General features: G+C 35.7%; 1 protein-coding gene across 1 annotated transcript; it reads left to right on the top strand.

Annotated features, from left to right (window-relative positions):
- The first annotated feature begins 826 nt into the window (after positions 1–826).
- On the top strand, positions 827–13,511 carry LOC106872867 (uncharacterized). The gene is made up of 6 exons (XM_014920005.3): positions 827–3,225; positions 4,465–4,496; positions 7,638–7,828; positions 8,171–8,273; positions 9,341–9,425; positions 11,722–13,511. The coding sequence occupies exons 1-6, from the start codon at positions 3,149–3,151 to the stop codon at positions 11,864–11,866; spliced, it is 633 nt and encodes a 210-aa protein (XP_014775491.2). The 5' UTR covers positions 827–3,148; the 3' UTR covers positions 11,867–13,511.
- Positions 13,512–13,630: the final 119 nt, after the last annotated feature.

Below are 13,630 nucleotides of genomic sequence, written 5' to 3'. Positions count from 1 at the left end.
TTATTACTCGCGAACGTAAAATAAAACTAGAAAAGGAATTCGTTTTATTGTAGCCTGAACATCCTGTAAATGATAGTACTGTATTTATAGTTATTTCCTAATGTATTTATTTTCAAATGTATTTATGTATACATGTTCTACTGTATATGTTTAAAAATTGATATTTTCATGCATGAAAAGTCTGGTTGTTTTTTCCTCGTAACACACCCCAATTTATAACATGGATATCAATGGAAAAGACAGACTTTGCATTAAGTGATTCGATGCTAGGGTAAAAATTTTCCGGAACGCGAAATTTCGTAATGTGGAAAACAGTTGTACATTTAAATATAATTCGATAAAACAAAAATTAAGGAGACTATTGAAGTTTTGAATTTACAGGTGAAGAATATCGAAACAATATATCAAAATTTCAAGGAAAATGTGTAAGAGAAGCGACCTGAAATGCTTTATCATAAAACTTCCATTTCTGCAGGGCAGCAAATAGTACCATGCACTGCGACCTATCACACAACAATCATATTTGTGGTATATATTGTACTATAATACTGTATTCACATTTATTAATTAATGCATTTATCTTCACATGAAATGTGAAAGAAAAGATTCTGAAGTTCAATAGCTAATAATCCAATTAACATAATAGTTAATGAACCAATTAATGTAACTTAATTTTTAGCCAGGGGCAATTTTATATTTTCCTCATTCTGTTGGGGCTAACAGCATGCATACCTTTTATAGATTATTCAGGTTTAACTAACATATTAAGAGTTATTCCCCTTGTTAAAAGTTATTTCCCTTATGTTGTCTCAACAGGGTTTAATCATTTATTCTGAATATGCACTCTCGCGACAAGGTAGACCTAACTTAAAACAAGCCTAGCTATTCCAGTTTGTTTTTTCTATTATCCATTTAATAGATTTGTACGATTTTTTAAAATTGGAAAATGAACAGTTAGACACCCTTTTGAAGTTGTGACTATACAACACTATACACTTTGTATAACAGTTTCCCTAAATCTATATCAACTGAAAACTTGCCTACTATATCACCTTCTAGTGGTCCTTCACCCTTTAGACTTGATAGCGGTAAAATCTTTGACCGTGTCTAACATACGAATTTCCTAAATAAGTTGTCCACCAATTGCATCATTCGATGTTTCATTTACTAGATAGGAAGCTTTCTTTCAGATCGCACCGTTGCAGCGGGCACTGACGAGGCTCTTTGTCTCCTATTCTAGCAATTGATGAGCCTCGTGGCTCCTTCCTGGTTTACACTTTTCCATCGGTATAATAACGATCTGTTACTGCCACTTATAAACCGCTCGCATGCATTCTGATAATACCGCTCGGCTATGTTTCGTTATACCTCGCAAAGTTGTCATCCTCGTCAGCTGCTTTGTTCGTTAATTTCCGTAATTTTTATTTATTTATTTACTCTAGTTTTAAAGTAAAAGAGAGGAGAAACTGAAAGATGTATGAAAGTGTATATGAAATTGACGTGTGTATGTGTGAGAAAGAAAGAGAGGGAGAGTGCCACTTGAACATACGTTCACTCACACACACACTCTCTTTCTCTCTCTCACGACACAAGCACATGTACATACAAAAAAGTTGCATGCATATGTATTGATGTATGTACGTATACATGACAACACCCCCCTTCACTCACTTTCTTTCTCTCTCTTCCTCTCTCTCTCTCTCTCTCTCTCTCTCTCACACACACACGTCCATTTCATATACATGTACACACATCTTTCACTTTCTCCTCTCTTTCACTTTAAAACAAAAGTAAATAAATAAAAAAAAACATTATGGAAATTAACGAACTTAGATGACGGTTCTGCAAGCCAAAACGAAAGATCGCCTACCACTTTATTTCTCCTCTCTCTTCGCATAGTTGTTTTCTACATGGAACCTTGATAGCTCGCACCAAATATTCACTGTTTCATGAGCTCCTAACACGAAAACGACTTCCAATAAAAACTTAGTTTCACTTAAAGGACACAAAGGAGACAATCTCGTATCTCAGCCACTCTAGAGTTGAACTAAATTCCCGTGGCTGCTTCAGTCTCAGGTCTTGAAGTTTTAATGGTCTTTCTTAGATATTCAGCATTTAATATATCACTAAAATTGCATCCCAATGACTTACCTTTCCTTTTAAGGACGGGAAATCCTTCGTTTCTGATCAATTGCACAATTTCTATAAAGCCTAAGTAAGATCTACAATAAATTATTGTCACCACACATGAGATGATGCTACGACTACTACACACATAAGCATTATAGATTTCATTCAAAAGAACATCATCCAATTAGTTGAATGCTCTTCTTTTGGATGAAGGCTCATTCACTGACATGCTACAACCTCTGGTTCACAAATTTCGCGCCTATTCTGTTCCTACTACAACAACCTTTATTAACAGTAATCTAATTCAGTTTTAACAGAAGACAGAAAAAATAAGTTACGAGATAAAGAGATAGAGAGAAGTATAGTAAGAGAGGAATAAAAACAGAAAATGAGGGGGAAGAAAATTAGAGCAAAATGTTTAGAGTTATCTCCCATCGATTAACATCCGGTATTATGGTCGGAAGTGATTAAAAAGAATTTACCACATGCTTTAAATACGGCGAAGTTTCTGGTTGACACAGCTGTGTACTGAAATTCAACGACAAATTATAGATACTATATTATTCACTGGGTTTAATAATTGAATTAGCTTATGTGATGAATTTCATTTAAATAATTAATTTGTTATTTGAAACTTCTGTACCAACCAGATACGTCACCTGAACACAAATCTCTACCATTCTATATTCAGATCTTTTATTCATGGAGCATGTTACCACATGAAGCAATAACAGAAAGTTAAAAATAGTAGAGCTTCGGACTAAATGTCTTCATTATAAATACTCGGCTTCGTTCCTTTACATTTCGATTTCAGAATATGTCGCGATGAAATTAGCCCTTCGTTCATTTACTCAGAGACTTCGCATACATTCTTCCTGTTACCAGAAATATGTTTGTGAAACCAATATATAAAGTGACTGTAAGAAATTGAATAACCAACAAGACACGAGTGAAACTGAAGAAAAGGAAACCAGAGAAGAACAACAAGAGGCTGGTGAGAATTAAGATATTCTGCATAATGGACCAGTTTAAAAGATATTCAACTCTAGCACAGAATTACCTTGCTTTGTCACCCGAACTGTCAAGATATTTCATGTAAGCATTCGTTACTTTAACCTCTCCCACTGTACAAGCAATACATTCTCATCTCGTTCCTTTAATTATGCAGCTCTATAGATTTCCCTCAAACGAATCGACCCCAGTACTTATTTGTATAAGCCTGGAACTTATTCTATCTTCTCTTTTTCCGAATTGCTAAGTTACTGAAATGTAAACTAATCAACACATTGTCAAGATGTGGTGGTGGACAAACACAAAGACACATATGCTTGTGTGTAAGCAAGCTAAGAATCCATAATTTAGGAAAAAATATGCACTCTTATATCTGTCAATAAAGTGAGTATATTAATTGAAGTGTAATTGTATTATATATCCATTATAACTGATCTTAATTGGTTTCACACTAGGCATTCAACAGTGTCAGGTAACAGTCTGATTATGTAACCCTGCACTCTTCAGAGATGGCAGTTATGGAATAAAATATGGCGACTGCTCTCTATTGTTTGAGGAGAATGCCTAGTGCAAAACCGATTTGTAAGATCAGCTGTAATGGATATATAATGGTGCACACTCCAATTAATATGAATATATATGTGTGTGTATGTATATATATACTATTGAACCTTGGGAAGAGCATTATGCCGGTAATAATAAACACATGCACTGGTTCGGTCCTTTATTGTTATTGTTCGTGTTATAGTATTTCAATTGTATTTCTTTCAACACACAAATTCACATAAAGTTTAACATTTTAGTTTAAACCATAACTTCGATTAGATTAGTTAATTTAGTTCTTTTTAGTGTATTTACTTATTAAATTATATATATTTATATACCTACAAATGTCGAGACTCACAGAGCAGATGACAGAGGATTGAAACTTCTGGCTGTTTACTGTGCTTGAGAGGACTTACCAAGCTAAGTAAAGGCATGGTTGTCCTTGCATACAGGCTTGTGCTTTGCAGCCCTCTCCAGCTGAACATTCTTAATCTTGTGGGCTCATGTGTGCTGGTGCCATATAAAAGCACCCAGTACACTCTGTGAATTGGTTGGCATTAGTGAGGGCATCAAGCTGTAGAAACTATGCCAAATCAGACATGGAGCCTGGTCAGATCCTGTCAAACTGTCCAACCCATGCCAGCATGGAAAAACAGACCTTAAATGATGGTGATGATATATGACTGGCCTCTTTCAGTTTCTGTCTTCCAGATCCACTCACAAGTCTTTAGACAGCCTGAGGCTATGGCTTAATTGTTTCCTTTCTATCTTCTTCAGGTTCAAGGCTTTAAAGAATAAATCAGATGAAGGTAAGTTTATTTACTTTTAAATATAGAAATATTATTTCACTTGTTTGTTTATTGAAATAATTATCACTATTATTATTTACTTTATCACAGTGTATCCAGGAATATATTAATTCTTGATAACTAATGTACATGAAAACCCATCCTCTATTCTCTGGGGTCACATTCATGCTTAACTCAGCATTGACTGCTTGTTATGAAATTTTAGAAATATCAATGGAAAGCCGCTGTTGTGTTATTATTAAGGCGGTGAGCTGGCAGAATCATTAACACACCAGATGAAATGCTTAGCGGTATTTCGCCTGTCGCTATGTTCTGAGTTCAAATTCTGCTGAGGTCAACTTTGCCTTTCATCCTTTCAGAGTGGTTAAATTAAGTACCAGTGAAACACTGGGATCAATGTAATTGACTAGTCCCCTCTCCACGAATTTCAGGTCCTGTGCTTTTAGTAGAAATTATTATTATTATTAAGGTAGCGAGGTAGCAGAATTGTTAGCACACTAGATGAAATCCTTAGCAGTATTTTGCCCATCGTTACATTCTGAGTTCAAATTCCATCGATTTTACCTTTCAGTCTTTCAGGGTCAATAAAATAAGTACCAGTTGAACACTGGGGTTGATGCAATCAACTCATTCCATTCCCCAAAATTGTTGCCCTTGTGGGAAAATGTGAAACCATCATTATCATTATTATTGCTATTAAGGTGGCAAACTGGCAGAATTGTTAACACGCCAGGCAAAATGCTTAGCTGTATTTTGTCTGCCGCTACGTTCTGAATCAAATCCAAGGTCGATAAGTTAAGTACCAGTGAAACACTGGAGGTGATGTAATCAACTAGTCTCCTCCCATAAAATTTCAGGCCTTGTGCCTATGAGTAGAAAGGATTATTATTATTATTATTATTAAGGGGGTGAGGTGGCAGAATTGTTGGCATGCCGGTCAAAATGCTTAGTGGCGTTTTGTCTGTCTTCATGTTTTGAGTTTAAATTCCACCAAGGTTGACTTTGCCTTTCATCTTTTTTGGGGTTGATAAAATATATACCAGATGAATTTTGGGGTCGATGTAATTTACTTACCCACTCCCCTCAAACATGCTGGTCTTGTGCCAAAGTTTGAAATTATCATTATTATTATTATTAAAGTGGTGATCTGGCAGAATCATTAGAATTTTATCAGCTTAAAGCATATATATATATATATATATATATATATATATATATATATATATATACATATGTAAATATGTATGCATGTATGATGGGTTTTCCCATTGAAGATAATGTATGAGCATTCAGCTTTTACCAAACGACTGGCACAAATGATTTGTTTCATACTAGCACAGTTGTCTCTCTTGCACACCACATCTGACACCTCTTATGCCTAATTTTTCTTTCAAGATACTAACACTCTGTCAAACATACCACACTTACATTGTACATCTAGTGAAGCATACTGGCTTCAAGCCTACATATGTCCTTAGCTATCACAGCCCGTGTTTCACTGCCATGTAGCATAGCTGTACATGCACAGGCATCATACAATCTGTCTTTCACTCTGAGAGAGAGGCCTTTGTTGCCAGAAGAGGTAGGAGCTCTCTGAACTTTGCCCAGCCTGATCTTATTCTCACAGCTATGCTCTCGGAGCATCCACCTCTGCTATTAATTTGGTCATCTAGATAACAGAAGCAATCTACTACCTCTAGCTTGCCCCACTTCCTCCATCAAATCAACATTGCCTGAACAAGTGCCACACATCAGGTGTTGAAGTGATTGCAGAGCAACATGAGCTGAAGTGTTTTTGCTCAAGAACACAATGCACCACTTAGTCTAGGAATTGAAACTATGTTCCTGGGATCATGAGTGCAACACACTAACCACTAGACTATGCATCCTTATATATGTGTGTGTGTATATATATATATATATATATATATATATACACACACACACACACACACACACACATATATATATATATATATATATACTGTAATATTTTGGGATGGTCATCTTTTGCCAATTCACTTTTGTTTTATTAGTATTTTCTTATTTTTAGTTTATTTGTCTGTCATTTTTTTCATCACACATTCTGTGATAGAGAGTCACTGAAGAGGTCTCAGAATGTGTGACAAAATAACTTTGACAGACAAAACTAAAAAACAATAATAAGAGCTCTCAGAGAGCGCAAACCTCCACCAAGGCAACACCATCCGATCAACAATCAGCCGGAGATGATTTTTAAAATGAGAATATCTGAAATAAACTCGACTGCTCTCACAAACAAGAATACTAAAAATGAACCCAACTGCTCTCAAAAATTAAGTAAGATAAACAGAAAAATAATCCATAATCCTTGTCTGGTACCTGATTGATCCCAATGGTAGTCATGGAATATGAAGGTGGGTGTGCAGGCCGTGTTTGTGTGTGTGTGTATGTTGTCTGCAGTGGGAACAGGGACAGTTTCTCTTTGAAAGCCTTTTTTTTAGTTTATCCACTGATACAGTGTCCTTATGACCATTAAGGTCTATAGTGAAAAATTTATCTGTGCATGAAAGAAAATGAAAAGAACCTGCATACAGTGCTGTTAACAGAGGTTTAATAACATCATTGCCCACAAAAACGTGAGTCCAAGAAGTAAAGTTTCCTTCAAGGCAGAGCTAGAAATGCAATTGTCAAGTAGGTAAGAGGTTTGAAACAGGAGCAATATATTCAAAATTGGTAAACTAAAAATTGTCCAGGATATATTAAATATATTATTGTTACTGAATATGTTAGTGTTATTTAATTTCTGAATGGTTTTGCTGCCATTTGTTTATGTAGTTTGATTTCTTTATCTATCAGTTTCTACTAAGATAGAGATGTGAGTAAAATTAATAATAGAGAATGGAAAATAAAACTTTGGAAACAGCAATGCTGCCATAACGTAAATGGAAACTATGAACGTGCTTTCAAGAGAGATAATCAGAGAAAAACTTGATAGTAAATATAACAAATAATCCAGAATTCTTGTCTGGTACTGGATCGATCCCAAAATCTAATCAATTTGTGCCAGTCACAAAGCCAAACATCCCTGAAAGTTTCATCTAAATTCATCCAGCAGATAGTTGAATGATATATATATATATTATATAATGTCTTTTGCAGAAAACAAATGTTGGTGCCAGACCTGTGGTACTTATTACTTTCCAAATAACTTAAAAGTAAGACTTTCACCCAAATTAACCCTGAATAAGCATATAAAGTCGTTGGTGAAACGATACAAGAAGGATCCTGATTCACTAAAGGCATGTCAACAATCTCTAGCACTTCACTATCTGAATGGAAGAAATAAATTGGTGAGTTTATTGTTTCTTTTGTCTTCTTTTACTTAACAAGCATTTTTATATGGTAATAAGTGCTGACCCCAAGTGAAAAGCACCAAACACACTGTAAAGTTGTTGGCATTAGGAAAGGTATCCAACTGTAGAAACATATATATATATATATACACACACACACACACACATATAACCGTCCAACTCATGCCAGCATGAAAGGCAGGCGTCAAACGATGATAATATTGTGTATGTAACATCTGCACTGTTCCAAATATTTTACCTTTCTTCTTCTATAGCATGTATTTGTGTGTTATATTTATTTTATGTATATCAATACACATATGTTTCCATTACCTGAAGGTCCTTACATGTCAAGTGTGTCATACCAAAAAAAGTCACAAAGGAAAGAAACGGTTACCTATTAAATGGACTACTCCTTCAAACAGCACTGACAATTCTGTGGGTGAGTTTTTTTTTTTACTGTTTTCATCCATTCTTGCACAGTGAAATACTTTGGGCCAGAGCGAATTATTTCCCTTCCTATTAATTGTTTTATGATACACTTTTTTTTTCATGCTTGCATGGATCAGATGGAATTCATTGAGATGGATTTTCTACAGCTGATGCCTTTCCTGTCACTAACTCTCACTTGTTTCCCTGCAAGATAATATTTCCTCATAACCAGATGTTGTTTTCATGGAAGATTGGAAACAGATGACACTTCTTAAATGATTGTGACATTTGTTTACAACTATCACATAATATTAAGATGGGGGAGACAATACTTACACACACATACATGACTAGCTTCTTTCAGTTTCCATCTATGAAATCCACTTACATGGTTATAGCAGAAGACACTTACCCAAAGTATTACTCACTGGGACTGAATACAAAACCACATGATTGAGAAGCAATGTCCCGTCACCCTCTTCATTTTTTTGTGCTCAGCTTTTCAGACAAGACAGCCTGGCATATCCAGCAAACCATTTTTGCTCCACTTCTCTACAATCTAGAGAACTTCCATTTTCAATGCTAGGCTGACAACCCATTATGAACTAAGATGCTAATTGAATTCATGAACTATTCTCAATTTCCTGTTGTAGCTATGTCACTTTGTTGTGAATATCCCTGCGAAGGCATCACTATCAAAATGTCCATCACACTCCACTGAAGTCATTAGAGCTTCTTGTCTTTTTAACACTTGACTATTTATTGTGCTAATACCATGTAGAAAGCACTGAGTCCACTCTGCTGAGTGGTTGGTTTTAGGAAGGGCATCCAGCTGTAAAAATCCTGCCAAAACAGTCACAGAATCTGGTGCAGGTTTCTGCTTGGCCGGCTTTTGTGAAACTGTCCCACCCATGCTAGTATGGAAGGTGTATATTAAACGATGATGATTATGAAGATATTTAGGGTGTGTGATGAATACTTAAAGTGTGAATATGTTTATGCATGTATCTTGTGTATGTATATTTAGGTGAATATTTATATGTATGTGCCTTTTTTTTCTTTTGTTAATTTTTGCAGAAGATTCTAAGTTGAAAAAGCAACAGCTAGTATTGGAAATTATGTCAGAAATGAAATCTAAGAAAAAGAAAGCATCTTCAGTAAGGTGAGACTTAAAAGGAAGTTTTGTGTGTTTATTCGGTAGGGGGATTTGATAAAGTACCAATAGGTATTAGTATTGATATAATCAACTATTCCCCACCCTTCAAGTTTCAGGCCTTATGCTACATTTGAAACAGTTGTTGTTGTTGTTATTAGTAAGATGGTGAGCTGACAGAATTGTTAGCACACTGGGCAAAATGTTTAGTAGCATTTTGTCTTTAGATTCTGAGTTCAAATTCTGCTGAGGTCGACTTTGACTTTCATCCCTTTGTGGTCAATAAAATAAGTATTACTTGAACAATAGGGTCAATCTAATCAACTTCTCCATCCCTTTACTCCTTCCCTTGGAATTTTGTCTTTCATTTTTCCAGAAATGGTAAAATAAAGTACCTGTAAAGTCTTGGGATTAATGGCATTGACTAATCTTCTCCCCTCAAAATTACTGGCTTTGTGCCTTAATTCAAAGGTTGGTGAATTAACAGGATTGTTGGAGTGTTGAACAAAATGCCTTGCAGTATTTGTTCTGGCTCTTTACATTCTTTGTTCAAATTCTGCTGAGGTCAACTTTACCTTTCATCATCTTCCTGGGGGGTGGGGTGGGGTGGGGGACATCAAAATAAAGTGTCAGTCAAATACTGGAGTCAATGTAACTGACTGTCCCCTCCCCTAAAATTTCAGGCCTTATCCTTATAGTAGAAAGGATTGGGGACAGGAAGCTGGCAGAATCATTAACATGTCAGACAAAATGCTGCTAAGTAGAAAGGATTATTATTAGTAGCAGTAGAATAGAGAAGTAGATTGGTAGAATTGATAAAGCACAAGTCCTATTTTGCCTTTAAATCATTCTTGAATTGATAAATGCCAGTCAAGTATTCTTGTAATGGCATTCACCCAGGAGGGATTAAGCCAGCTCCTATTGTGAGTTCATAAGAGTCTCAAGGGATGATCAGCCTGCAAAAACAGTTCTTGTCAGTATTTATAAGTCACCATACATGACCAATGGCAGGTGGTAGTCATGTTAGACATACTCGCCACAGATGCGATCCAATGCCACCAGATTCTGGAATTCACCATTACCCTCCTGTTAGCTGGGTTGTGGCCCTAGCACTGCCAGGTGTCAGACCTGTCTGCCTTGGATGGCCCTACCAAGAACTCTTGATGGCATAGCTCTGACACTCATTTAACCTTCCCACCATGATAAGATCAACTCTACAGTGTCTATATTAGAAAAGGTAGAAATAACAATGGACAAATAGTATTTAATGTAAATATTTTGTTATGAGTTCAAATCTTGCATGTTGATTTATCATTCATCCTGCCAAGACTGATCCTGGGGATTATTTAAAATAACTTTACTCTTCTTCCATACGAGTTTGTGTTGTACCAGTATCAGAAGCCATTATTAAGCTGGGTTGTGGAATGACATATTTCGTTGAGTAATGGACACAATTTTTGTGGTTCTTTGTTACAGTCTGTTGCATCTTGAGTTCAGAGTGAATAAGATGGGTGTGAGTCAAGCACTGGGGTTAATTTAATTTGACCGCTCTTCTCCCCAGTTTTGTGAACTTACACCAATTTTAGAAATCATTTATATATTGGATAACAAATATTAGAGACACACCCTGGGTTTGATTTAACCAACCATACCTTACGTTATGCATATACTTGTGCCACAGTAAGAAATCATTAATACTGTGAGGTTTTTGGATATAACTCGGCATTTTCAGTAGATGTCAAACAAAATACCATCTGGTATCTATGCAGTCCTTTATGTTCTTAGTTCAAATCCTGCTGAGATCAGTTTTGCCTTTCATCCTTCTGTAGTTAATAAAATAAAGTGCCAGTCAAGTACTCAAATAACTGGTCATTTTTTTACTTCTAAATTAATAAGAGGTAGGGCATGTCTGACTTTTGCATGACTTTCAAGGTTGGTGAAATTGATAGGGGACCTCAATGCCAGCCTCACCGTCTGTGGGTCAATATATGCTGATATGTGGGAGAAATATGGGTAAAGAAAGAATTGGGAGGCTGTCTGAAAGCTTGCAATGGAATGAATTCTGTTAAACATGCATTTCATAGTGGGTATTGTTCTAAAACATGCGGCTAGCAGTGATTTCCAATTAGTTACTCTGGTTTAACTACTTTATTTTGTATGTCTTTAATAACTCTCTACTGTTCGTTTAATTACATGTACTATAAGTTTTAGTTGGGATTTGAAATGTTTGGCTTGAAATTTTGCTTTTTAGTCAGATTTTGGCATCAAATATAACATGTATTCTTTTTTCTTTTTTTCTCTCAAGTTCGGAAAAGCAACGCAATTCAAAACACAAAAAGACCAAAAAACAACCATCCTGGAAGGTGAAATGTGAAATGAAAGCACTTTTGAACAAAGAATCTACAGTTTCAAATGATGATTCTTTACTGAACTTTTTGTTGAATACTTAATATTCTGATCAAGATTGCTCATATGTGTCTGTGAAGCAACTATGGGAAAGCAAATAAGATCAACATAAACAAATTTTCACAATTATTCTTCAAAACATTGTGAGTCAACTTCATTTTCATTTTTCCATGGGGTTGATAAAATGAATACCAATCATTTACTAGTAGACAAACTGAATATACTCTCCTACAAAGTTTGCAGCATTATGTCAATGTTAATGTTAAGGCAGCAAGCTGGCAAAATTGTTAGCAAACCAGGCAAAATGCTTCGCAGCATTTTATCTGTCTTTACATTCCAAGTTCAAATTCTGCCAACGTCAACTTTGTCTTTCATCCTTTTTTTTTTTGCGTGGGGGGGGGGGGGGGGGGGGGTGTCAATAAATTAAGTACCAGTGAAACACTGGGGTCAATGTAATTGTCTAGTCTCCACCCCAAATATTTCAGGCTTTGTGCCTTTTACAGAAAGAATTATCATTATAGTGGTGGTGGTGGTGATGACGATGGGGAGTTGGCAGAATTTTTAATATACTGGATAAAATGCTTAGTGGCATTTTGACTTTACCTTTCTGGGGTCAATAAAATAAGTACCAGCTGAGCACCAGGGTTGATATAATCAACTAGCTCTCTCCCACCAAAATTTCAGGCCTTGTGCCTATAGTAGAAAGGCTTCTTAGTAGTATGGTGGTCGTTGGCAGAATTGAAACATTACCTTGCAATATTTATTTTTGACCTATGGAAAAAAGCACCCATACACACTGTGAAGTGGTTGGTGTTAGGAAGGGCTACAGAAACCTGGGCCAAAGCTGACATGGAGCATGATGCAGCCCTGCGGTTCATTGGATCCTGTCAGAACTGTCCAACTCATGCCTGCATGAAAAATGGATGTTAAATGATGATGACAATTTGTACTGAATTCAGATTCTTCCAGCTTTGCCTTGAAATCTCTCATAATTAATAAAATAAAAACCATTCAGATTCTGGGAGTCAATTTAATTGACTGTACACACCCTACAAAGGATTTGTGGCTTTGTTAGAATCATTTTCGTTTTATATAAGACAGTTACATCTTTTCCCATTTCAGTTCAAATTCTGCCTTTGTCAGCTTTGCCTTTCAACTCCCTGGAAGTAATTAAATAAGTACCAGATAACTACTGAAGCTGATGCAGTGAACTGTATTATCTCTATCAGAATGTGTAGCCTTGTGATGAAGATTGAAATCAATTAGTGTTTAAGAATCTTTCATTCTTTTGAAGTTGATAAAATTAGAACCAATGAAATACTGAAATAGATTTAATATTATGCCTTTCTGTCAATCTTATATAAGCACTGTTGTATTGTCAAAGACTTCATCTTTAAATATTCTTGTACTGCATGTAATTTCTGATAATTCTTTCCCAGACCATCTTGCAACTGGACTTGGAATTTCTAGATAAAAAATCATCATCACCATTGTTTTAACTTCCAGTTTTCCATGCTCACATGGCTTAGAAACCATGCCAAAAATGAAATCTAAAAGTGAGAAATGGTCCTCTGGCCCATCTAGGAGGACAGTAACTCCAAAGTAAAAACTGAATCAGTATTTGGTGATGGAAAAACAGGTATTGCTACTGCTGCTATCCCAATAAAGTTGAACTTTGATTTATAGTCATTAATAGTGAAATTTCTAAATATTTTAGATCTTTCTTGACAGGAAAAAAAAAAATAAACCCATCCCTCTACAGACTAATGCAGGTAAATTTTTCTCCCCTCCTATTTTTCTCTTGTTGG

The sequence above is a fragment of the Octopus bimaculoides genome, chromosome 5, assembly GCF_046866305.1.
Source record: "Octopus bimaculoides isolate indiv1 chromosome 5, ASM4686630v1, whole genome shotgun sequence".
Lineage (NCBI taxonomy): Eukaryota > Metazoa > Mollusca > Cephalopoda > Octopoda > Octopodidae > Octopus > Octopus bimaculoides.
The sequence above is the reverse complement of the archived record's forward strand: the minus strand, read 5'-3'. Positions and strand labels throughout refer to the sequence as shown.